The sequence below is a fragment of the Mobula birostris genome, chromosome X (genome assembly GCF_030028105.1).
Source record: "Mobula birostris isolate sMobBir1 chromosome X, sMobBir1.hap1, whole genome shotgun sequence".
In the NCBI taxonomy this organism is placed as follows: domain Eukaryota; kingdom Metazoa; phylum Chordata; class Chondrichthyes; order Myliobatiformes; family Myliobatidae; genus Mobula; species Mobula birostris.
Genome location: NC_092402.1, coordinates 84,503,927 through 84,530,811, shown reverse-complemented (window position 1 = coordinate 84,530,811; position 26,885 = coordinate 84,503,927). Strand labels below are relative to the sequence as shown.

The window sequence follows — 26,885 nt, the reverse complement described above, 5'->3', positions numbered from 1 at the left end:
GATTAACAAGGGGAGAAAATTGCCCATCACTTAGTCAGAGTCTTGCTCTGGTTTCATTTGGACATGTTATTTTTTTCCAGATTGCTTGAGCAGTAAGTCATCTTCAGTTGCTTGCAATCACACAGGTGTGTGTTGCACTCTACCTCTGAATTCCAATTTCATTGAAGCTGCTGGATCTGGATATGATATTAACTAGAAGGTTCTTAGGTTGACCAAGCTAGAGCTTTCCTCTTTTTCTCTTGGTCAATTCCAAACATTCATTTTCAATTAGTGGTGTGACATATGGATTTTGCTATTTGAGGTAAGCAAGGGCTGCAGGGAAACAGTTAGTCCGTTTTTGACTTTGATACCTCATCCAAAAGTTGCAATGGTTGATTAATAGTCAATTGACAAAACTGTACTGTCAGGTCAGTATCTTCTGACATTAGTGAAGCTGATGTTTGAGCCTGTTTCCATTGGCCACCCTACTTTTTGACCCTACAACTTCAAGTCTAATGTTATTTGGAGGCAGTGCATTGTTCTAATTAAGATTTATAGACTAGGAGATTATGAAAAGTAGATTCTATACTACAGGGAATTCTAGTTGAGGTGTAGTTGGTGGCAGTGATTCAAAGGAGTGAGATATTCAGTTGTAATCCTCTGACGATTGTGGTGTCAGAAGATGTGATGAAGCCTTTTCTTGCTCATCAATTTTGTACTTTTGTAGTCGGGGTAATGTCAGCACAAAGTCCAATCACACAATTTATGTTGACAATTTGGTCAGTTTTGTGTACTCCTCCTTATTTTATTCTATTGAAATATTCAAATCTCAACATATCAGTGTTCACCATGTTCACCATTTTCTGAAATGGACTTACCCCATGGCTGAAACAGATGTCTCCATTTGCACTCTGTGGGCAAGAGCTCAGGTTGAAGGCTTGTATTGGTAGGCATTTGTGGTCAAGACACATCATGTTGGGTCCACAGGAGGTACCATCTTCTACATAAGCAAGACTAGTGCCATCATCCAGTTCAACGTGGCCACCCCTGAGAACCATGTGATAGTACCATCAATGCTCAATTTAATCAACATCAAACTCTCTCTATTCCCTTTGAATGCAGTAAATAAAGATTAGAGATACAGAAGGTTATCATATTTCCCCTAATCTGACAAGGGCAAGAGCCATGGGTTCAATGCATCATTCTAAGGCAAATGTCTAATTTGCAATTCTTGGCAAACACCAGTAAACTAACAGTCTACCCATCTGCAATTCAAGCAAGAATTTCTAGAGACTACTATTCCATTTCAAAGCCATGGTTAATGACACAAATGAAAAAATTGCCTAGGATGACAACATTTAAGGAAAGGCAAGATGTGACATCAAAGGCAAACTCTTTCTCGTGCATTTGGCAGTTCCTCACTACCCTGATCAATCAATCATAGCTGTTGGAGCAAAAAATAAATAATACTCTGTTAATAGCTTATGAAAACAGCATAATAACCTTAATCTATGGAAACAAAATAAACTTGGTATAAATCTAATGTAAAGCCTTTGCTTACAGCAGTTTTTCTTCTTAAGTATGTTAATTTAATTTTATAAACACACCTTGACCAAGTTGTTAATAGTGATGCATACAATCTGGTTTGTGAAATCTTTATATTTTCTTTATGAATCCAGTACAAAGTATTATGGTATCAAGTATAATTTCATAATGTCTGATCATTTCATAGACAATCAACTACATATTATGAAGTAAGAGCTCATGGTATTACAGTAAAGATACTAGCATGGATAGAAGATTGGCTGACTGGCAGGAGGCAAACAGTGGGATAAAGGGAGTCTTTTCTGATTGGCTGCTGGTGACTAGTGGTGATCCACACAGGTGTCTGTGTTGGGACCACTTCCTTTTACGTTGTATGTGAGTGATTTGGTTGATGGTAGACACAAACACAACCCCTTCCCCCTTCAGTCCTGACGAAGGGTTCCGGCCCGAAACGTCAACTGATCGTTTCCACGGATGCTGCCCGACCTGCTGAGTTCCTCCAGCGTGTTGTGCATGTTGATTTGGTTGATGGAACTGATGACTTTGGGGCCAAGTTTGCAGCCAATATGAAGATAGGTGGAGCTGCAGGTAGTGTTGAGGAAGCAGGGTGCCTGCAGAAGGACTTAGACAGATTGGGAGAATGGGCAAAGAAGTGGCAGGTGGAATATAGTGTAGGAAAGTATATAGTCATGCACTTTGGTAGAAGGAATAAAGTTGTAGACTATTTTCTAAACAGAGAAAAATTAAAAAATCTGAGTTGCAGAGGGACTTGGGAGTCCTTGTGCAGGATTTCCTAAAGGTTAACTTGCAGGTTGAGTCAGTGATAAAGAAGGCAAATGCAATGTTAGCATTCATTTTGAGAAGACGAGAATATAAAAGCAAGTATGTAATGTTGAGGCTTTATATGGCATTGGTCAGACTGCACTTGGAATCCCAGTGGCCCCACATTTTAATTCCACGTCCCATTCCCATTCTGATATGTCTATCCACGGCCTCCTCTTCTGTCAGGATGAAGCCACACTCAGGTTGGAGGAACAACACCTTATATTCCGTCTGGGTAGCCTCCAACCTGATGGCATGAACACTGACTTCTCTAATTTCCATTAATGCCCCTCCTCCCCTTCTTACCCCATCCCTTATTTATTTATTTCCCCCCTTTCTTTCTCTCTTTTTTCTCCCTCTGTCCCTCTCACTAGATCTTCCTCTGATGCTCCCCTCCCCCTTTCTTTCTCCCTAGGCCTCCCATCCCATGATCCTCTCCCTTCTCCAGCCTTGTATCCCTTTTGCCAATCACCTGTCCAGCTCTTGGCTCCATCCCTCCCCCTCCTGTCTTCTCCTATCATTTCGGATCTCCCCCTCCCACTTTCAAATCTCTTACTATCTCTTCTTTCAGTTAGTCCTGACGAAGGGTCTCGGCCCGAAACGTCAACTGTACCTCTTCCTAGAGATGCTGCCTGGCCTGCTGTGTTCCACCAGCATTTTCTGCGTGTTGTTTGAAATATTGTGAGTAGCTTTGTGTCTCTTATGTAAGAAAAGATGTGCTGGCATTGGAGAGGATCCAGAGGAGGTTCAGGAGAATGATTCAGGGAATGAAGGGGTTACCATATGAAGAGTGATTGATGGCTCTGGGCCTGCATTCACTGGAGTTCAGAAGAGTGAGGGGTATCTCACTGGGGGTGTTGTGGATAGTGTGGAGGGTTGTCAGAGGTTACAGCCAGACACCGATAGGATGCAAAACTGGGCTGAGAAGTGGCACATGGAGTTCAACCCAGGCAAGTGTGAGGTGGTTCACTTTGATAGGTCAAATATGATGGCAGAATGTAGCATTAATGGTAAGACTCTTGGCAGTGTGGAGGATCAGAGGGATCTTGGAGTCCAAGTCCATAGGACACTCAAAGCTGCTACGCAGGTTGACTCTGTGGTTACGAAGGCATACGGTGTATTGGCCTTCATCAATCGTGGGATTGAGTTTAAGAGCAGAGAGGTAATGTTGCAGCTATATAGGACCCTGGTCAGACCCCACTTGGAGTACTGTGCTCAGTTCTGGTCGCCTCACTACAGGAAGGATGTGGAAACCATAGAAAGGGTGCAGAGGAGATTTACAAGGATATTGCCTGGATTGGGGAGCATTACTGACGAGAATAGGTTGAGTGAATTTGGCCTTTTCTCCTTGGAGAGACGGAGGATGAGATGTGACCTGATAGAGGTGTACAAGATAATGGAGGCATTGATCGTGTGGATAGTCAGAGGCTTTTTCCCAGGGCTGAAATGGCTAGCAAAGAGAGCATAGTTTTAAGGTGCTTAGAAGTAGGTACAGAGGAGATGTCAGAGGTAAGTTTTTTTTTAACGCAGAGTGGTGAGTGCGTGGAATGGGCTGCCGGCGATGATGGTGGAGGCGGATACAATAGGGTCTTTTAAGAGACTCCTGGATAGGTACATGGAGCCTAGAAAAATAGAGGGCTGTGGGTAACCCTAGGTAGCATAAGGTAAGGACATGTTAGGCACAGTATCGTGGGCCGAAGGGCCTGTACTGTGCTGTAGCTTTTCTATGTTTCTATCCTCAGAACAGAAGTTCAGCATTGTCATTGGTTGGCTACATTAGCTTCTTAAGTCAATTCAGTTGCATTGTTACCTGCAATCCATGTATTTGTCTTGATGGTATAAGGTCACACTAGTAATGTCCCCTTTGAGAATTCCACGTCTTGGAGGCTGAGTGATATTGGAACAGAAAAGATAACCACAAAGAACATCCCTATAGAAAACAAAGAATTCAGTTACTAACCACTGAAAAAATTCCTAATTAGGCTTCAAAAATTATGATTCAGGATCACAGGAGATTCTGCAGATGCTGTAAATCTTGAACAACACATGCAAAGTGCAGGATGAAGGGTCTCGACAAAATGACCCTCTTTCATGTTATCTCCTTGCCTGCCCATTGCTTCCCTCTGGTGCTCCCCCCCCCCCTTTTTTTCCTTTCTTCCATGGCCTTCTGTCTCTTTCACCAATCAACTTCCTAGCTCTTTGCTTCATCCCTCCCCCTCCAAGTTTCACCTATCGCCTAGCATTTTTCTCTTCCCTCCCCCCACCTTCCAAATCTACTCCTCAGCTTTTTCCTTCTCCAGTCCTGCCGAAGGGTCTCGGACTGACCTGTCGACTGTACTTTTTCCATAGGTGCTGCCTGGCCTGCTGAGTTCCTCCAGCACTTTATGTGTGTTGCTCGTATTTCCAGCACCTGCAGATTTTCTCTTGTTTGTAGTTGAGATTCCTATATAGAAAGTTCTCACATGAGGCCTGGGCACCAAATGCTGCATTCTGCCACCCCAATTGTTTCTTTTGTTTTGTCTTCTATTGTTCCCTTCTCTACTGGAAGCATTGACAGTTGTTGAACTCCAACACTTGGTTTAAGTAGAGACAAGCACACAAATGTGTTACTTGCTATTTGAAAAGGACTGTATCTACCCTTCAAATTCTGGGGCAAATATATGTGCATGGACCCATAACCTCTTGCCATACAAACCTTAAAAGATTATGAGTGTCCAGGAAGTTAAGGTAAAGAATTATGCTACAGAATTCAGAGTGGCAGAATCCAGTGGTCAATTTATGCCTCTACACCCTAAACATTTTGCACAAATAATGACTCATTCTGAACCTTCCTCCATTGACTCAAGATATTTTATTATGCATGAGCATAAAAGCATCATCTTGAATTTTAAGCAACACAAAGCACTAGGGGAACTCAGCAGGTCAGGCAGCATCAATGGGGTAAACAGTTAACAATTTGGCAACACACACAGACAAAATGCTGGAGAAACTTACCAGGCCAGTCAGAACGTAGAGATTTACAGCACATTACAGGCCCTTCAGCCCACAATGTTGTTCCGATCATGTAAACTACTCTAGAGACTGCCTAGAATATCCCTAGCACATAGCCCTCTATTTTTCTAAGCTCTATGTACCTATTGAAGAGGCTCTTAAAAGACCCTATTGTATCTGCTTCCCCCGCCACCAGCAGTTCATTCCATGCACCCACCACTCTGTGTGTGGAAAACGTGACCCTGATGTCCCCTCCATTCCTGTTTCCAAGCACCTTAAAACTATGCCCCCTCACGTTAGCCATTTCTGGCCACATCTGCGCCAGGTGTGTGGAGCTGCAGCTCCTTAGGGACCGCGTTGGGGAACTGGAGCTGCAGCTCGATGACCTTCATCTGGTCAGGGAAAGTGAGGAGGTGATAGAAAGAAACTACAGACAAGTAGTCACACCGGGGCTTTGGGAGACAGATAAGTGGGTAACAGTCAGGAGAGGGAAGGGCAGGAGTCAGATACTAGAGAGTACCCCAGTGGCTGTCCCCCTCAACAATAAGTACTCCTGTTTGAGTACTGCTGGGGGAGACGGCCTACCTGGGGGAAGCAACAGTGGCCGTGCCTCTGGCACAGAGTCTGGCCCTGTGGCTCAGATGGGTAGGGAAAGGAAGAGGAAGGCAGCAGTGATAGGGGACTCTATATTAAGGGGTCAGACAGGCAATTCTGTAACTGAAAGAAGAGATAGTAAGAGATTTGAAAGTGGGAGGGGGAGGGGGAGATCCGAAATGATAGAAGATGACAGGAGGGGGAGGGATGGAGCTAAGAGCTGGAAAGTTGTCTTCTCCTATCATTTCGGATCTCCCCCTCCCCCTCTCAAATATCTTACTAGCTCTTCTTTCAGTTAGTCCTGACGAAGGGTCTTGGCCCGAAACGCCGACTGTACCTCTTCCTATAGATGCTGCCTGGCCTGTTGCATTCACCAGCATTTTTTGTGTGTGTTGCTTGAATTACCAGCATCTGCAGATTTCCTCGTGTTTACGGTTGTGTCACCGTGCCTTTGGAATTCTTCTTCCTCTTTGGGATGTATATATCCTGTGCCTTCCGAATTGCTTACAGAAATTCCATCCATTGCTGCTCTGCTGTCATCCCTGCCAGTGTTCTTTTCCAATCAATTTTGGCCAACTCCTCTCTCATGCCTCTGTAATTCCCTTTACTCCACTGATATATCTGACTTTAGCTTCTCCTCCTCAAATTTCAGGGTGAATTCAATCATATGATGATAACTTTCCCCTAAGGGTTCTTTTACCTTAAACCCTCTAATCAATTCCAATTCATTGAACAATACTCAATGCAGAATAGTTGATTCCCTGTTGGGCTCAACCACGAGCTGCTCTACAAAGCCATCTTGTATACATTCTAGAAATTCTTGGAATCCAGCACCAACCTGATTTCCCCAATCTCCCTGTATATTGAAATCCCCCATGACTATTGTAACATTGCCCTTTTGGCATGCATTTTCTATTTCCCATTATAATTTGTAGACCACATCCTCACTACTTCTTAGGATTCTCTCATCAGGGCCTTTTTACCCTTGCAGTTCCTTAGTTTTACCCATAATGATTCAACACCTTCTAACCCTATGTAACCTCTTTTTATTGATTTGATTTCAACTTTTACAACAGAGCAAAACCACCCCCTCTGCCTACCTGCCTGTACTTACGATACAATGTGTATCCTTGGATGTTAAATTCCCAGCTATAATCCTCTTTCAGCCATGATTCAGTGATGCCTGCAACATCACACCTGCCAATCTGCAACTGTGCTACAAGTTCATCTACCTTATTCCATATACCGTGTGCATTCAAATATAATACCTCTAGTCCTGTATTCACCCTTTTTGATATTGTCTGTCTTTTACATCGCAGCTCATCCTGTTGACTGCAATTTTGTCCTGTCATCAGCCTCTCCTTGCTAGGAGTCTCATTACAGATTGCCTTTGTTCGTAAACTAACTGCCTTGTCCTCAGCACTATCACAATGCTTCCCATCCCCCTGCTAAATTATTTAAAAGCCTCCATAACAACTCCAGCAAACCTGCCTGCAAGGATATTGGACTCCCTTGGGTTTATATGCAACTCCCCTGTGTACAGGTCGCATGTTCCCCAGAAGCGATCCCAGTAACCCATAAATCCGAATCCCTACCTCCTGCACCAGTTCTTGAGCCATGCATTCATCTGCTAAATCATCCTATTCTTATCCTCTCTGGAACATGGCCCAAGCAGCAATCCAGAGATTACTCTCCTGGAGGTCCTGTTTTACGGCTTCCTACCTAGCTTCCTAAAATGTCTCTTCAGGACCTCCTCACCTTGTCTACCAATGTTATTGGTACCAATATGCACCAAGACTTCTTGCTGCTCACCCTTGCCGCTGAGAATGTCATGGACATGATCCGAGACGTCCCTGATCTTGGCACCAGTGAGGCAAATTATTGTATGGGTGTCTCTATCAGACCAACAGATGCTTGTCTCTGTTCCTTTAATGACGGAATCTCCTATCAACACTGCAGTTCTCTTCACCCCTCTGCTCTTCTGAGCCACAGCACCAGATACCCGGTTACTGTGGCTCCCCCGGTAGGTCGACCCTCTCAACAGTATCTAAAGTTGTGTACTTATTATTGTGGGGAACAGCCACAGGAGTGCTCTGCACTAGCTGTGCATTTCCCTTCCTTCTCCTGACAGTCACCTAGTTACTTGTCTCCTGAAACCTAGCGGTGAGTACTCCCTTATCACCTCCTTATTCTCCCACGAGACAAAGGTCATCAAGCTGCAGCTCTAGATGCGTTTATCTGGGAGACTCGCACACACAGTACAAAATACTGCCCCGAAGCCATTCTCACTACACTATCATTCCCTAACAGATGATGAATGAAGAAATAAGAACAAAAAGAGGAACTCACCACTCCCAAGCCTGATGCGCCAAAGCCACTCTAAACATTAGCATACTCAAAAGAACAGCCGCTCCACTTGCACCTGCATTACTTTTATTCCCCCTTCCTAATGAATCCTTCTGTTAATTGGTTGCCCACAGATCTCAGAGAAACTGACCACTATTCTGTGCAACTATTTTTCATCTAGTATAGCACAGTGTGCCAAATCGTCTCCATGTCCTAAATTTTCTTTAATTCTTGATTCACATGGAAAGTTCAAAAGATATTGGTGAGAGCTAATGGGGTTAGGACCAGCCGGGGCTCTTTTGGATGTTGGCAAAGGCTTGGTGAGAACATTTTAGAAAAGTCACATGATAAGGTCTCTTTATATTAGCTCAGCTGGGACCTAGACGGCAGCTCTGTTGAGTGCAATGGGATGGAGTTAACAAAAGGCTTTAAGAATGGTAAGGCACAGTGGAACAGCACACTCACTTGGGACTATTAGGCTCCTTTGTCGTGGATACAAATACAAGTCTAATAAATGAGAAAGAAAAAAAAACCCAGGAGAAACAACAATGGAGCTCATGCAAAACGTTGCTATATTTCAATGTTGTTAGTTAAATGGTAGCTACTTACTGCTTGCTGCACTGAAGCCAGTTCTGTCCATCTTTACCACAGTTTCCCTTTTCAGTTCCATCAACATTTAACTTTTCATAACATATCCGATCTGTGGAACCTTAAACAAAGTCAAACCATTTACAGCCTTCTAGTTTTTCACAACATCAAATTAATCCTCAAGTCTGTTGGGCTCATGCACTTACATGAACTATGACTAACAACAGGACCTATTCTAGTAGCAGGCCAGGGAACAGGTAGAGGAAAAAGAAGTAGTTTCAATAAGTTCTTGTCTTTTAAGTACCTCTCTTATGACACTGATCACACATCCAAAATGCACTGACTTCGGTAGTGAACTGCTGGTAAGGTATTCTCTGCAGATCAATTCATCACTGAGTTCCGGCCTACACATCGCAATGCAGTTATCAGAGACAAGTTAGAGGTCAGATCTTGACGCATCTGACCTCCTGATCTGCCAACAGACTCACCACCAAGTTCAGGGCAGGGATCATGAGATGTCAGATTCTTGTGCAATCCCGTTTATTTGTCTCAAATTAACAACTTCAAAAAAAAGGCAAATATCTATTTCTGTGTTATTTTACTTGACATTAATGTTTTCATTAGGTCATCATTATGTTTTGAGTTAATTAACACTTTTATTAAAATAATGCTGATTTTTTAATTTATTTGACTTTTTTTTTCTCCAATCTTCAGTAACTTGAGCTGTCAATAGACCTTCAGAACGGCAGGAATTAGGGCTTCAGAACCTACATTTATTTTCTGCACCTTGCCACAGATCCAGTCAAGCTGTGAGCCCTCGCTATCATAGATGTCCAGTGACGAAGAGCAATATATCCACGATAGCGAGGGCTCACAGATTGACTGAATCTGTGACCGGGTGCAGAAAATAAATGCAGCCGTGCAGGCTGGATTATCCGTAGTGGTGAAGGATACTCAGGACCATCACATGGGAAAATGTTGACAGTTCTGTGTGGTACTATTGGCATTTCCCTGCAGAATCCAGGCAGAGGAAACAAGAATTTCTTGACTAGTTAATATACAGACATTTACTACTTCTTCTACATCGATATACATTCAATGTTGCATCGTTGACAATCATTGCTCAATACAACTCAAACACTCTAAATAATAAAAATGAAGAAAAGGTTCAAGCATTAATTTTTAAGTATTCATTTTTAATGGTAATTTACATGATTTTTAACTCCACATTGGAAAATAATTGATAATTTTCTGATATGTTCATTAGTATATTACATTCAACATGTATACTTTTTCAATATAAAACGATGATCCATTTAGGAACTGGTGGAATCCTTCCCTTGAGTCAATTGGGTGCATACTTACCATGACCCCAGATGAAATCGCACTGCCTGTCCCTGGTATGGCATTTGCCACCATAACAACGGCCCTGAGAAACAAAAATTAAGAAGCTCTAATGCAGTGCAGTAAAGCGACAACGTTAGGATGATTAAAGACAGTGCTAAACACAAAGCAAACTCAGGCAACTTTCCTTCTTCGCAAGGTGCATCTGTTTTAATGTTAACCACAAAAGTACCAGTGAGCAATCCCATATGGCATTCAGATCAGTCTGGCTCTGTAAAGTCAGTGCCAAATGGATGCAACCCAGTAACCTGATCTTTTTTTCTGCATTGGGTGTTTTCTAGTTGGCACCCGGAAGCTGAAGAAGCCCAAATTTCAATCAATGCATGTATGACAAAACAATCAAAATAAGTGAACATCACAAGACTGTTTGGATCAAAATGTACTAGAATGCATTTTTGGAATTGGAATTTGTTTATTATTGATACAGGTACCAAGACACAGTGAAAAGCTTATCTTGCATATTATTCATACAGATCAAGTTGTTACACAGTGCATTTAGGTAAGACAAGGTTAAAAAAAAACAATGTAGAATAACAGTGCAGGTAGACAATATGGTGCAAGATCATAATGAGGTAGATTGTGAGGTCAAGAATCCAACTGGGGGCTTCAATCAGGTCCACTGCCTGAGGATAAAAGGAAGCAGCAGGTCACGGCAGCGTAATAGGGCTTTGACCAGCAACCAGTCAGCATTTGGGATTGATTAGTAAGAGCAAATTAAAGGAAGGCAAGTGCAACCTTCATCATTGCAGTGGCCGTCGTCCGAGTGTACATAGCTAGGGTGGTTATCTTATAGCTTTAGTTCTTTGAGGCTTCGCTCAGAGAAAGCAAAGGAAAGAAAAGCTCAAGTTTTTTTTCCTTTTCTTCTTTATATCTGCTCAGCTAGGACAGGAGAGATGACAGGCAGGATAGTGAAATACTCCTCTTGTGGGATGTGGGAAGACATCTACAACCACAAGAAATGAATCCAGCAGCAGCTTCTAACAAACCACGTTAAGGAGCTGGAGCTGGAAATGGATGAACTCTGGATCATTCGGGAGGCTGAGGGGGTGATAGATAGGACATATAGAGAGGTAGTTACACCCGAGGTGCTGGATACAGGAAACTGGATGACAAGTTGAGAAGCGGAAAGGGGTTAAGGAACCAGCGCAGAGTATTCCTGTGGCCACCCCCCTCAACAACAGGTAAATCACTTGGATACTGTCTGGGGGGTGGAGAGGGTTGACCTAACAGAGGAGAGTCACAGTGGTTGGGTCTCTGGTGCTGAGTCTGGCTCTGTGACTCAGAAGGGAAGGGGGAGAAGAGGCACACTGTGGTGACAGGAGATTTGATAGGTAGGAGAACAGATAGGAGGTACTGTGGGCGAGAACAAGATTCCCGAATGGTATGTTGCCTCCAGGGTGCCAGGGCCCGGGTCATCTCAGATCGAGTCCTCAGCATTCTCAAGTGGGAGGGTGAACAGACAGAAGTCATGGTCCATATAGGTACCAATGACATGGATAGGACGAGCGACAAGGTTCTGCATAAGGAGTTCATGGAGTTAGGTGTTAAGTTAAAGGGCAGGACCCCCAGGGTTGTGATCTCAAGATTGCTGCCTATGCCACATACTAGTGAGGTTATACTAGTGAGATTTTACTAGTAGAACTAGGAAGGTTATAGAGTTTAATACACGGCTAAGGAATTGGTGTAGGAGGAAATGCATAAGATCTTTGGATTATTGGGCTCTCTTCCAGGGAAGGTGGGGCCTGTACAGAAGGGACGGTTTGCACCTGAACTGGAGGGGGACTAATATCCTAGCGGGAAGGTTTGTTAATGCTGCACAGTGGGGTTTAAACTAGAGTTGCAGAGGATTGGGAACCAGAGTGCTAGGACAGTTCCTGAGCTCCCTGTATTTCAATGCAAGAAGTATCGTAGGAAAGTGGAATGATAGTGCTGAAGATGAGATAACTGGCTTACAACCAGGCAATGTGCAGTGAGGACAGCATGTTGACAGGGCAAAATTGCAGTCAACAGGATGAGTTGCAACATAAAAAGCATACAAAATTGAAAAGGCTGAATACAGGACTAAAGGTAAAGGTATTGTCACAAACAAGAGAAAATCTGCAGATGCTGGAAGTCCAAGCAACACACTCAAAATTTTTCATTCAGGCCCACAAACAGTCCTTCCAGGCAACACTTCACCTGTGAGTTTGTTGGGGTCATCTACCGTATCTAGTACTCCAGTATATTGGTGAATCTTGATGTAGATTAAGAGACCAATTCACCGAGTACCTACTCCCCATTCCTCAGAAAAATTGGGATCTCCCAGTGGCCACCCATTTTAATTCCACTTCCCATTCCCATTCCAACATGTCAGTCCATGGCCTCCACTTCTGCCATGATGAGGCCACTGGAAGATCAGCTATTCTGGATTGGGTGCTGTGCAATGAACCAGAATTGGTTACAGGGCTGGAGGTAAAAGGGGAAAGTGATCATAATATGATGAAATTCACCCTGAAATTTGAGGAGAAGCTAAAGTCAGACGTATCAGTATTACAGTGGAGTTAAAGGAATTACAGAGACATGGGAAAGGTGTTGGCCAGAACTGATCAGAAAAGAACACTGGCGGGGATGATGGGAGAGCAGCAATGGCTGGAATTTCTGGAAGCAATATGGAAGGCACAGGATGTATACATCCCAAAGAGGAAGACATATTCTAAAGGAAAGATGACACAACCGTGGCTAACAAGAGAAGTGAAAGCCAACATAAAAGACAAAGAGAGGGCATATAATTGAGCAGAAATTAGTGAGAAGTTAGAGGATTGAGAAGCTTTTGAAAACCAAAGGAAGGCAACTTAAAAGTCATTAAGGAGGAAAAGATGGAATACAAAAGTATGCTAGCCAATTATATTAAAGAGGATACCAAAGCTTTCTTCAGAGAGATATAAGTGTAAAAGAGAGATGGAATGGATGTCAGACCACTGGAAAGTGATGCTGGAGAGGTAGTAATGGGGTCAAGTAAATGGTGGACAAACTGATTAAGTATTTTGCATCAGTCTTGACTGTGGAAGACACTAGCAATATGGTGGAAGTTCCAGGTGTTGGGGGTAATGATGTGTGTGAAGTTACATAACTAGAGAGGAGGTTCTTGGGGAACTGAAAGGTCTGAAAGTGGATAAGTCACTTGGACCAGATGGTACAGAACATAGAACATAGAGATTTACAGCACATTACAGGCCCTTCAGCCCACAATGTTGTGCCGACCATGTAACCTACTATAGAGACTGCCTAGAATTTCCCTCATGCATAGCCCTCTATTTTTCTAAGCTCCATTTACATATCTAAGTAGCTCTTAAAAGACCCTATTGTATCAGCTTCCACCACCGCCACCGACAGTACATTCCACACACCCACCACTCCGTGTGAAGAACTTACCCCTGACATCCCCTCGGTACCTATTTCCAAGCACCTTAAAACTCTGCCCCTTCCTGTTAGCCATTTCAGCCCTGGGAAAAAGCTTCTGACTATCCACACAATCAATGCCCCTCATCATCTTATACACCTCTATCAGGTCACCTCTCATCCTCTGTCGCTCCAAGGAGAAAAGGCCAAGTTCACTCAACCTATTCTCATACGGCATGCTCCCCAATCCAGGCAACATCCTTGTAAATCTTCTCTGCACACTCTTTATAGTATCCACATCCTTCCTGTAGTGAGATGACCAGAACTGAACACAGTACTCCAAGTGGGATCTGACCAAGGTCTTATATAGCTGTAACATTACTTCACAGCTCTTGAACTCAGTTCCACAGTTGATGAATGCCAACACACCATACGCCTTCTTAACAAGACTGTCAACCTACGCAGCAGCTTTGAGTGTCCTATCGACATGGATCCCAGGTTCTCTCAGATCCTCCACACTGCTAAGAGTCTTACCATTAATATTATATTCTGTCTTCAAATTGGACCTAACAAAATGAACCGCTTCACACTTATCTGGGTTGAAGTCCATCTGCCACTTCTCAGCCTAGTTCTGCATCCTATCGATGTCCTGCTGTAACCTCTGACAACTCTTCAGACTATCCACAACACCCCCCAACCTTTGTGTCATCAGCAAATTTACTAACCCATCCCTCCACTTCCTTATCCAGGTCATTTATAAAAATCACAAAGAGGATGGGTCTCAGAACAGATCCTTGAAGAACGCCACTGGTCACAGACCTACATGCAGTATATACTCCAAATTTCTGTAAGACGTGGCTGAAGAGATTTTGGAAGCATTAGTAATGATCTTTGAAGAATTACTAGATCCTGAAATGGTTTTGGAAGACTGGAAAATTGCAAATGTCACTTCACTCTTCAAGAAAGGAGAGAGGCAGAAGAAGGGAAACTATAGGCCAGTTAGTCTGCTCTCAGTGGTTGGGAAGATGTTGGAGTCGATTATTAAGGATGAGATCTCAGGGTACTTGTAGGCACATGATGAAATAGGCCATAGTCAGCATAGTTTCCCCAAGGGAAAATCTTGTCTGAAAAATCTGTTGGAATTCTTTGAAAAAGTAGCAAGCAGGATAGACAATGGAGAATTAGTTGATGTTGTGTACTTGGATTGTCATAAGGCCTTTGACAAGTTGCCACACTATTTAAAAAGCTACGAACCCATGGTATTACAGGAAAGATTCTAGCATGGATAAAGCAGTGGTTGACTGGCAGGAGGCAAGGAGTGGGAATAAAGGGAGCCTTTTCTTGTTGGCTGTGGTTGACTAGTGGTGTTCCACAGGGGTCTGTGTTGGGATTGATTCTTTTTAGATTATATGTCAATGATTCTGATGATGAAATTGATGACTTTGTTGCAGTTTGTAGATGGTATATAGATTGGTGGAGGGGCAAGTAGTTTTGAGGAAATAGAGAGGCTACTGAAGGACTTAGACAGATTAGGAGAATGGGCAAAGAAATGGCAAATGGAATACAGTATTGGGAAGTGTATGGTCATGCACCTTGGTAGGAGAAATGAAAGGGTTGACTGTTTTCTAAATAGAAACATAGAAACATAGAAACCTACAGCACAATACAGGCCCTTCGGCCCACAAAGCTGTGCCGAACATATCCCTACCTTAGAACTACCTAGGCTTACCCATAGTCCTCTATTTTTCTAAGCTCCATGTAGCCATCCAGGAGTCTCTTAAAAGACCCAATCGTTTCCGCCTCCACCACCACCATTGCCGGCAGCCCATTCCATGCACTCACCACTCTCTGCGTAAAAAAACTTACTCCTGACATCTCCTCTGCAACTACTTCCAAGCACCTTAAACCTGTGTCCTCTCATGGGAACCATTTCAGCCCTGGGAAAAAGCCTCTGACCATCCACACCATCAATGCCTCTCATCATCTTGTATACCTCTATCAGGTCACCTCTCATCCTCCGTCGCTCCAAGGAAAAAAGGCCGAGTTCACAAGGATGATTCCAGGAATGAAAGGATTTTCATATGAAGAACGTTTGAAGGCCCTCGGCCTGCACTTGTAAGGATGAGGGGGGATCTCATTGAAATCTTTCGAATGTTGAAAGACCTAGACAAAGTGGATGTGGAAAGTATGTTTCCCATGGTGGGGGAGTTGAGGACAAGAGGGCACAGCTTCAGGATAGAGGGGTGTCCTTTTAAAGCAGAAATGTGGAGAAATTCCTTTGGCCAGAGGGTGGTGAATTTGTGGAATTTGTTGCCACATGCAGCTGTGGAGGCCAGGTTGTTGGGTGTATTTCAGGCTGAGCTTGATAGGTTCTTGATTGGACATGGCATCAAAGGTTACGGGGAGAAGGCTGGGAAGTGGGGTTGAGGAGGGAAAATAATGGATCAGCCATGACTGAATAGCAGAGCAGACTAGATGGGCCAGATACTTTTGGTCTCATGGTCTATAGAGGGTCGATTGGTTTCCATGATGTGCTGAGCTGTGTCCACAACTCCCTGCAGTTAGTCTTCACAGAGGATCCAAAACTCAATTGAGGGCACTACTGCACACCGAAGCAGTATGTGCAATTAAAAGATACTACATTTCCTAAAAGTCAGTGTTGACTCATTTAAAATAATGTGTGATAGCCCTGGATGAAGTAATATTAGACACATCATGCACGTGATGAGTATTATCTTACTGTTGAGGTCAAAGGGTCTTTGGGGCTTAACACTTGCTATGTATTTCTACTGTCTTTACTGTGTGTCTATACACAGCTATGCAGATTCTCATAAATCACCCAAGATAGAAGCTTTCTTCAGAGTTTTTAATGAGATCTGTTTACTTGTGAAACTGCAGAGAATTAAGTAAAACACATATTAAATTCAATGGTGACTTGTCGCACGCCTGAATATACTAATACTGTCGATTATTCTCACAATCCGTGTTAACCAAGGTAATATACTCCATAACTATGCAGTGTAAACAAGAGTAAACTTGCAGCCCAATGATAGACGTAAACATACTTCCTTCAAAATATATCTGCTCATGTTTATGAATATTAATAAACTTATGACTCACATATATTGCTGTTTCAAGGGAAAATACAGAGTGGATAGAGATGTGTGTTTTTCCATGTGTCTCAAATCAAACTGAAGTTGACCAGTGCAGGAAATGGCATAAAAAACAGCTTACATATAGGAAGTGATGCTGATACAAAATGAACTGCACCTCTAGATGCCAAAACACTCCCAGCCTGGAATCTATAGGATGTCAAACTTTGCTATGAAAACTAAAAGTCAAGTGATCGTTTTATTAAGTCTTTAGCAAAAGAAGGATAGTCTCAGATACTGGTCTTGAAAACAGTCTTACCACATCGGCATTAACCATTCCCACTTTGAAAATGCGGGCCTTGAAGACATACTTGATGTGGTAATGTCTGATGAGCAGAGAGGTAACATGGATCTGACCCGCATGACAACTGAATGAGTTACCTGTAAACTGCCTTCTTTATCCATCTTCCAACTTGCAGTAGTCGCGCAGAATCAAGAAAGGGACAGAATTTACTAAGAGAGCTTTGTTTTGGGAGTGGTGCCTGCTTTGTGATGCACTGCATTTCTTCTGCATAAATCTGTCTTTGAACAAGAAGGATTCTAATCTTTGCCCAATTCACTTGCTCAGCGCTGAGAGATTGCGTGCAGGTGTGCCAACCATTGCAAAGGCTATCTTTGGCTACTCCTGTTAAGGAATAAGCAATGTGTAAGTCAGGCAATTGCAGTGGCAAGCAACTTCCAATCTGAAAAACACTCAAAGTGTGCACTGTCAAGTTGGAGCAGTGATAAATGAATGATGTTAGTTGAGACTGGAGGATGTATTTCTACATCTGCCTCAGGGTTAGCTAGGCCAGTTAACCATGAGGAGAGGGTGAGATGATTAGCTTGGAGTCCTCTTGTGGCATGTTCAGCAAGGCTGAAATCAGTAGGAATGTATGTAGTTCCACTGGCTCTTCTGGCTTGATCGCCGGATGCATTGGATCCTATTATATACATAAACAGGGAATCTCCTTGCTTCATTAAATATACGGACAACATTGTTGCCCGTAAAGAATTTGACATCATCTATTTCTGTATCTAGTTCTTCAGTTATCATTTCTGCCATCTTCAATTGCTAGAACAGCAGCAGGGAGTTCAAGCCTTGGTATAGTGAGATCTGGTTTGGGTGCAAGCTTTGCCTTGCTCAGGATGAACCCAACATCATGATATCCAGCAATGTCTGTGACCTTCAGGTATGCAACAGCAGCAATTTCTTTAATTGACGTATCACAGAAGGTGCTGGCTTCTTTCTTTTGAGATGTAGATAGTGGAATTGTGTAGTTTCTTGGAATCTTCAAACCTTAAAGATCATGAAGGGATGAACACCACTGCTATTCCTGCTCTTGTTTCTCTTTAGGGAGTGGGGCATCCCATCCACAAGTTCCCAAGGTCAACTCTTGCAACATGAAGTGTCCCTGGATACTGACTGGAGCAGCAAATCCAAGAGAGTGAAATGGGCTGGTGATGGTTGATATTGTACTACGACCTTCAAAGAGTCTTTCGGTATCAGTGACTTGGAAAGTAGGGGTGTTGGTAACAAGGTCCCATCCAAGGCCCAGACTGTATTGCATAGGAGGGAGGTCATGTCCAAGGTCAAGATTCTGTAGACCTTTGACCAGATCTTCAGATGGGAAACATTGCATGACCTTAGCCCTGTTGGACGTGATCATATGCAGTCTGAGATTAGACTGCACTTACATGTCTTGTGCTGCTTTCAGCACACTGACTGCTTCTTCTGCCAGAGAAAATGATCTTTGGGCACAGAGCACAAAAAAGTGATGCAACAGACGTTTTACATCGTAAACCAGTAAGTTGTTTGTAATGTCTCCCCTCTCGCTGTGAAATGGAGACATCTCTTTCTCCCTTATTAGGGAGAGAGAGAGAGCCTCTGGTATGTCAAATACCGGGTGAGCGTGTCATCTTTGGAGTACTGCAACTCTGTGTTTTTATTGATGCTTTGCTGCACGCTTAAGTGCTTGGAGGCGGGTGCCGATGCTTTTTTTGTTTGCTGGTGGGGGGGGGGGGATGGGGGATCGTGCTTGCTACCGCTTACGCACAGGAGGGAGGGGAGCTGGGGTGGACTTTGGAGTTCTAACATTTAACTGTCATTTATTCTTTGGGGCACTCCTCTGTTTTTGTCGATGGTTGTGAAGAAAAAGCATTTCAGGATGTATGCTGTATACATTTCTCTGACATTAGATTCATATTTGTGCAGGTTTCTGGCGGTGGTAAACACCAAAGTTGGGCAAATACCAGTTAACTTTGTGGCATATGGTTGAGGAGCTAACTTAGCATGATTGTTCCTGACAAGTCTCTACATGAAGACTACATAATGATCTTTCATTTCTGGTTTCCTTCTTAATGTGCAACTGAGTTGACTAAGGGTCTGCTTTCTGTCGTAGGAGTTGGCATAGTGACCAAAAGGAGGGGGAGCTACTCAACTGTATGACTCATCTTTATTGATGATTCAAAGGAAGACCCCAGTTTTGCTGGGAAGTGCCACCTTATAATTATCTTCCAAGTGACAGAAGACCAGCTTATCTAAACCTAGTTGAGCAGAGTACGTCCTGAGGTTTGGTTTGCTTACCTCAATCTTCTCTTTCATAAAGATTCTACTCTCTCAGGGCCTGAAATAACTTGGGCACCCTTTCTCCAGGACATTAGTCTTAAATGTGCTAACAGTGGGCTGATGAGCAACATCGAGACAGACTTCACCCACTATGACCTATGCCAGGCTCAGTTGTTGGGCATAAGGCACACTTTGCTGACCATTGTGCTGTTCACGTACCTTATGTACATGGATGGTGCCTCTGCTGAACAACAGGAGAACCTCAGCAGAAGAGTCGAGTCGGGGGAATCTTGTCAGCTATGGTCTTAAGATGTGAATGACTGCGTGCAACTTCAGGAGTTGGGACCTCATCCCTGTTGTTGAGAATATGGTTGCACTCAGTGAGGGTTGGCAAGGGTAAGCACACCTCCCCCCATTGACTCCACAACAAATCCACTGGCTCTTCTTCCAGCAACTTCTGATGCCCCAGAACACATTTTTAGAGTGCAAGAGGAAACAAATCTTTGAATACTGAATCTGTCAAAGAAAGTTGACTTTGCCAACGATACTTTGCTCGGATCATCTAATATCACGTCTCTATTTTTTGCTCACCATGTCCTTTTGGTAGATTTTGACTAGACATATTTTAGAACAAGATTTGCCTTGGAACCTTTCCCTCTTATCTCTGTGCATGAGGAAGTAGTTACATCTGATGGATGCTTGGCTGGCTCCCTGCTGTGGGTGTGCTGGAACAACAAGTAGTCCGAGGTGCTGGCCGTGAATGAAGTGCTCATACGTGCTGGTCATTGTCACGCTCAGTGCAGTGTATGATAGTTGTACAGTCTTTTGCTTGGTGTGCAGTTGAAGCACACATTTGAAACATATTGAGTGCTCCTTTAGGAAGTGTCTCTGGTCTGCAAGTGTTTTTTCTCTGAATCCTCTGCATTTCCATGAGTGGTGAGGTTTCTTATGGAAAGGAAATTGTCTATTGGGGTTCATGATAGAGTTTTCCACTTCAGTTTTTCTGACCACGATAGGGGTTTTGGTTTTCCATGTTTTTGCTGGAGACCTCTCTTTGAAAGACGTGTTGCCTGGGGTTGAAAGCATAAAACTAGGGTCATTTTGCATTTCTGCATGGTCACAGATAAATTCCACAAAGAATGAAAATGGTGGATAGGGGGCATGATGCTTCATTTTATACTTAGACCTTTCAGTTGTCCACCGTTCTTGCATGTTGTTTGGTAATTTCTCCACGATACGGTTTATTCCCCTTGCTGTATCCAAGAAACTGAGTTCTAGTATATATTGCGGCTTGCAGTTCCGGCAAGAGATCTGCAAGTTCCAATAGTTTCCACAGTTCATCATTTGAGAGCTTTGCAAAATTATCAAGTCTGCTGAAGAGAGATTCTGTGATTGCCTCTGGAGAGCCACAGCATTTGTAAATTATTAATGTACACTGCTCTAACCCTTCTTGCATGTTACAGTAGCTCCCCACCAAACCACTTACTTCATCCTTCCACAGCATTGCGAAAGCTTGACTTTCAGAACAGATTGCTGGCTGACTGGTTGCCAAACACTTTTGGTCCTGCTGTGACTAGGTCTTGACAAACCAGATACCAAGCCAAATCTAATGCAACTGCAGCTCCTGAATGAGGGCATTGTGAAGAATGGTTTGCCAAGTGTGTGCCCTAGGATGGATGGAAGTTCAGATTGTCTATGTCTGTGCAGATGGGGTTGGCATCAGTAGCAACACTTGACTGATGTCTTTGCTGTGATGAAATTGCAGAAAGGGATGCTTTGGGTCTTTGGGGCTGTAGACTGTGACTGTCAATACCTGGACTATGTGAAAGGCAAGTTGGCTGTGTGGTGTGGACAACTTCTCCTTATAGAGCTGAAACACAGTCTTTTATACAGCCAAAATGTGTTTGGACATATTCCTTAGTAAGATGCACTGGCTGTTGTGATCGCAAAGCATGACTGATCTGGTTATAGACCACCACTGTCTAAGTCAGCTGCTGCTTCATAGACCTTTGCCTCTGCTGAGGCAGCCTTGGCTTCACATTCTTCCTTGTGCGCATTTAATGTAGCCTGTACATATGCTCTCTCCATGTCTATCCGAGCTTTCTCCATTTGCATCTCAACTTCACGCTTAGCATATGCTGTTTTCACTCTTGCTGCTTCAGCTTTGGCGCGAGCTCGTACTGAGGCTATGCTAATTGTGGTTTCACTCGAGCACCGCGAAGACGCAATAGATAAGCCACATTCTGACCTGACTTCCAGATCTTGGTGATCGACGTTGCTTGAGTCGAAAGCTGACATTATCATTTACAGCAGTCAGACGTGTCTCCAGTCTGTGGATGATGCCTCTGAAGACGAACTATCTTTTCACTCTACTGCCCTTACTGTGCGTCTAAACACAGCTACGCAGCGAGCTAAACAACTTCTCAAAAATCACCCAAGATGGAAGCTTTCTTCAGAGTTTTTAATGAGATCTCTTTACTTGTGAAACTGCAGAGAATTAAGTAAAATATGTATTAAATTCAATACTGACTCGTCGCGCGCCTGAAAATACTAATACTGTCGATTATTCTCACAATCGGTGTTAACCAAGGTAATATACAATATTCCATAACTACGCAGTGTAAACAAGAGTAAATCCATGGCCCAATGATAAACTTATGTATAATACTTCCTTCAAAATATATCTACTAAATGTTTCCCAATGTTAACAAACATAAGACTCACAGATATTGCTGTTTCAAGGGCAAATAAAGAGTGGATGGAGATGTGTGTCTTTCCACCATGCGCTGTAAATCGAATCAAGATTAATCCGTGCAGAAAATGGTATAAAAAACAGCTTATGTATAAGAAATTATGTTCATACAAAATGAATTGTGCTTCAAGAGGCCAGAACAGTATTGATATGGGGAGGTCATAGACTTGCCAGCATCCAGGGCATGAACGAATATAAACATCAACTGTACTTAATATTTTAGTGATGGTTACTAAAAATACACCATGGGTCACAGCTAATGAGTCAAGTACCTTTTCACTGTACCAGACCAGATAAAAAGTACAGTATTGATGGAACTGGAATTGTTGAAAGCTCAGATTTCTCAAGAAAATTAGTGAAAAAGGGGAAAACAATGATTGAAAAACCAAATTGTATCTTTGAGTAAATGTCAGCTTTTCAAGTTAAGTGCATTTTAAGAGAGAAAACCAACAAAGTGGTCATACAAAGGATCTAGGTGAATTACAATCAATCATGGAACCAGAACTCCAACAGGAATCATGTTACATTCTTCAGAAGCAAGAAAATTCAGTAGTGAAAAAAAATGTTCAACTGTGATGTCTTGATGAAGCCATTACCTGATCATTGTCACAGGAGTAGCCATCCAGTTTATGAACATTCCAAGGGCACTGGAGATAGAAAAAATTTAAATCAATCGAGATTTAACATTGCTTTTAACATTCACAGTACTTCAGACGTTTGAAGTCTCTCCCCCATTCTGGTTTGAAGAATAAAAGCTGGAAACAGAGGTGATAAAAATTATCATTCCTCTAGATAGAGGACCCTTAATTTCTTATTTAACTCTCAGTGTATATAATCATGAACTTCACATTGAAATGAGAGTCCAGGTCTATTAAATCACATGACCTCAGAAATACTAGTGATGACTGTGATGCATCAGGGAAGGCAAGAGTTACCTGCACACTGTTTCAGAAGGCAGTCGCAACCAGAAGATAAAATACTTCAGATTCGGTCTGTGGCCACGGACAAGAGGGTGTGAGTGCAAGTGAAGCAGATTGAGGGATGCAAGTTCAAGTTCAAGTTTAATTGTCATGAATACCTATGGATACATGTGAACCAAGAGGTAGTGCTGAAGGAAACTCAGCTCTTGAACTTGCTTGATAGGTCTGACATTTTTGCTTTCTGTGAGGATGAGAGTGGGGGCTGAAGGAAAGATGAGCAACTGAACCATGGCACTGTGGTTCGAGGAGCCATTCAAGAGGGGAAGAGAAGGGAAATGCAGTTGTAATTGCAGATGGTACAGTCAGGGTAATAGACAAAATTATCTGTTGCAAGGATCAAGAATCCTGAATGCTGTGCTCTCTGCATGGTACCTAGGTTTAGGACATCTCATCGGACTTGCAGAGGAAATTGGAATGGGAGGAGAAAGACCCAGTTGTCGAGGTCCATGTGGTACTAACGATGTAGGAAGAACAAGGAAAGAGGTTCTGCTGAGGGAATTTGAGCAGCAAGGAACTAAATTGAAAAAAAGATTCACAAAGGCATTAATCTCTGGATTACTACCTGAGTCACATGCAAATTGGCACACGGTTAATAGATTAGGGAGCTAAATAGATGGCTCAGTGATTGATGTGGGAGAAGTGGGTTTGAAATCGTGAGACATTGGCACCAGGTTTGGGGAAAGAAGAAGATTATCTGATGAGAAGGCATTAGCAGTTGTGTGGCTCTGTTGGCAAGAGATGAAATTACATCATCAGAAAGAGGTGATATAGGGTCAGAGAACATCAAATCTTTATGGGTGGACTTAATAAACTGCAAGGATAAAAAACCATTATGGGAATTATACATAGGTCTCCAAATAAGACCATAAGACATAGAAGCAGAATTAGGCCATTCAGCCCATCGAGTCTGCTCCACCATTCCATCGTGGCGGATCCTGGATCCCACTCAACCCCATACACCTGACCTCTCGCCGTATCCTTTGATGCCCTGACTGATCAGGAAACAATCAACTTCCGCCTTTATTGGTTCCCCTCAGGTTCAGGTGCATCTTGCCACTTTTGTACAGGTCATACCTCCCCCAGAAGAGATCCCAATGATCCAAGAAGTTGATTGGAGTACTGCGTAGGTCCGGTGAAGAGCTTTAAAACCACAGTTTCTATAAAAGTATTGCCCAGCGGAGTGGTCATTGGGAGAGCGGTCGTTGTCGGAGTACTCTGAGGCAGAGTAGAAAGGCTTTGGCTCATCAAAGCTCAGCAAGAACCAGTGAGAACCAGTAAGTAAGAAAGTTCATTCCTTATTTCAGCTCGATGACCTTCAGCTTGTTAGGGAAAGTGAAGCAGTGATAGACAGGAGCTACAGGGAGGTAGTCACCCCAAGGTTACAGGAGACAGATAAATGGGTGACTGTCAGGAGAGGGAAGGGAGAACGTCAGATAGTGGAGAGTACCCCTATGTCCGTCCCTGTCAACAAAAGTGCTCCATTTTGAGTATTATTGGTGGCGGGGGGACAATCTACGTGGAGGAAGCAACAGTGGTCGTGCCTCTGGCACAGAGTCTGGCCCTGTGGCTCAGAAGGGTAGGGAAAGGAAGAGGAAGGCAGCAGTAGTAGGTGACTCTATAGTTAGGGGGTCAGATGGGCAATTCTGTGGATGCAAAAAGGAAACATGGATGGTAGTTTGCCTCCCAGGTGCCAGGATCCGTGATGTTTCTGGACGCATCCACAATATCCTGAAAAGAGATGAGCAGCCAGATGATGATACATATTGGTACCATCAATTATAGGTAGAAAAAGGGAGGAGGTCTTGAAAGAAGAATAACGGGAGTTAGGAAGGAGGCTGTGAAGCAGGACCTCAAGGACCTAACAGGGTAGTGGAGGTATAATTTGTCCATCTGTGCTGATCACCCCACCCTTGACCAAGCTGTTCCACCGTGAACACGATCTGTTATGAGTCAACGTGATGCTTTCAGGTCAGGTCATGCATAGCACATACCTCCGCCACACTGCTCAGGTGTGTTTCTGGGGTACAGGGGCTGGTGACCCTTGTGCCTGTTCTATGTATTTGACAGATAATTTTTTTGTGTTCTATCACTGAGCAGCAGTGAACCATCTGATTGGCCTATCAGAGTTCTCTTTGGGAACTAGTTGACTTGATCAGCATTTCTGATCTGGCTATTGCTCACGATTGCACTTAGTTTAAAAAAGAGGGTAGTAATCTCAGGATTGCTGCCTGTGCCATGCAACAGTGAGGTTAGGAATAGAATGAGGGTGGCAGCTAAATGTGTGGCTGAAGAACTGGAGCAGCAGGTAGGAATTCAGGTTTCTGGATAATTGGGAACTTTTCCAGGGCAGGTACGACCTGTACAAAAGGGACAGGATGCACTTGAATCCACGCAGGAGCAATATTCTTGCGGGCAGGTTTACTAGAGCTATTGGGAGTAGTTTAAACTAATATGGCAGGGGGATGGGAACCAGTAGGATAGAGCCGAAGATGAGCCAGCAGGTTTACAAGTAGATGATGGATGTATCATGAACGTAAGGAAGGACAAGCCAATGATTGGGTACAAATGCAGACAGAGCAAAGTTAAATTGTACCACAGAGGCAAAATTCAAAAGGGTGAAGAATGCAGGACTGAAGGTACTGTATTTAAATGTGTGTAGCATTCGGAATAAGGTGGATGAACTCAGCGCAATTAGAGATTTGTCAGTATGACAATGTGGGCATCACTGAGTCGTGGCTGAAAGGAGGCCATAGTTGGGAGCTTACCATCAAAGGATATACTTTCTGTCAAAAGGACAGGCAGGAAGGCATAGGCAGTGGTGTGGCTCTGTTGATAAGAGATGGAATTACATCTTTAGAAAGAGATGACATTGGGTCAGAGAATGTTGAATTTTTGTGGGTGGAGTGAAGAAACTTAAAGGGTAAATAAACCATTATGGGAATCATATATAGGCCTGCAAATAGTAGCCAAGATGTAGGGTTGAGATTGCAAAGGAAGCTGGAAAAGGCATGTAATAAGGGCAATGACTCAATTGTAATGGGGTCTTCAATATGCAAAGGGCTTAGGAAAATCAGGTTGGTGTTGGATCGCAAGAGAGGGAATTTGAATGCCTGCAAGATGGCTTTTTAGAGCAGCTTGTGCTTGAGCCTGCTCAGGGAAAGGCTATCTTAGATTGGGTGTTGTGTAATAACCCAGACCTTAACCCAGAGCTGAATTCTGAAGGAAGGTAGTTTTTTAAAAAACTTCTTCGAGTGCAAGAAGGACGAGACTGCGCAGACACGTGACGTAACAGGACAGCATTGAGAGTTTAAAAAGGAGATCACCCTATACAGCAGGCAGCTGTCGGAGCGGGCAGTGGAGTGAGTGGTAGCAGAGTGTAGGGCTTTGGCTGCAACGGGCTTCAGCGGTAAAAGGGAAGAGGCAAGAGCAAAGCACCAACTCTTCCCCCAACCCCCCCTTGGCGAATCGGCCCGGACAGACAGGAACAGCAGGGCTCACACAGCTAACGGTACGAGCTAATGGTTTAAAAAGTTTGTCTGTTTGGCGAGGTAAGTGGGTGAGTAGACTTATTTTTTCCTGTTTCATTCCTGTAGGATTAGATAGCATGCCTGCAGGGTTAGTGCTTTATTCAGGGTGTCAGATGTGGGAATCCTGGGAGACCTCCAGCCTCCCTGATGGCCACATCTGCGCCAGGTGCACCGAGATGCAGCTCCTCAGAGACCGTGTTAGGGATCTGGAGCTGCAGCTTGATGACCTACTGCTTATCATGGAAAGTGAAGAGGTGATAGACAGGAGCTACAGGGAGG

The 26,885-nt window shown here is 43.4% G+C and overlaps 1 protein-coding gene across 1 annotated transcript in view; it reads right to left on the bottom strand.

Moving 5' to 3' along the window:
* The window catches only part of adam11 (ADAM metallopeptidase domain 11), a 242,953-nt gene that overhangs the window by 23,237 nt on the left and 192,831 nt on the right, over positions 1-26,885 (bottom strand). The window contains exons 16-20 of the mRNA XM_072248984.1: positions 22,696-22,746; positions 10,231-10,294; positions 8,887-8,986; positions 4,157-4,276; positions 858-1,026 (exon numbers count right to left, since the gene is read on the bottom strand). Of these exons, the coding sequence (XP_072105085.1) occupies positions 858-1,026; positions 4,157-4,276; positions 8,887-8,986; positions 10,231-10,294; positions 22,696-22,746 (504 nt within the window). The remainder of the gene's footprint in view (positions 1-857; positions 1,027-4,156; positions 4,277-8,886; positions 8,987-10,230; positions 10,295-22,695; positions 22,747-26,885) is intronic.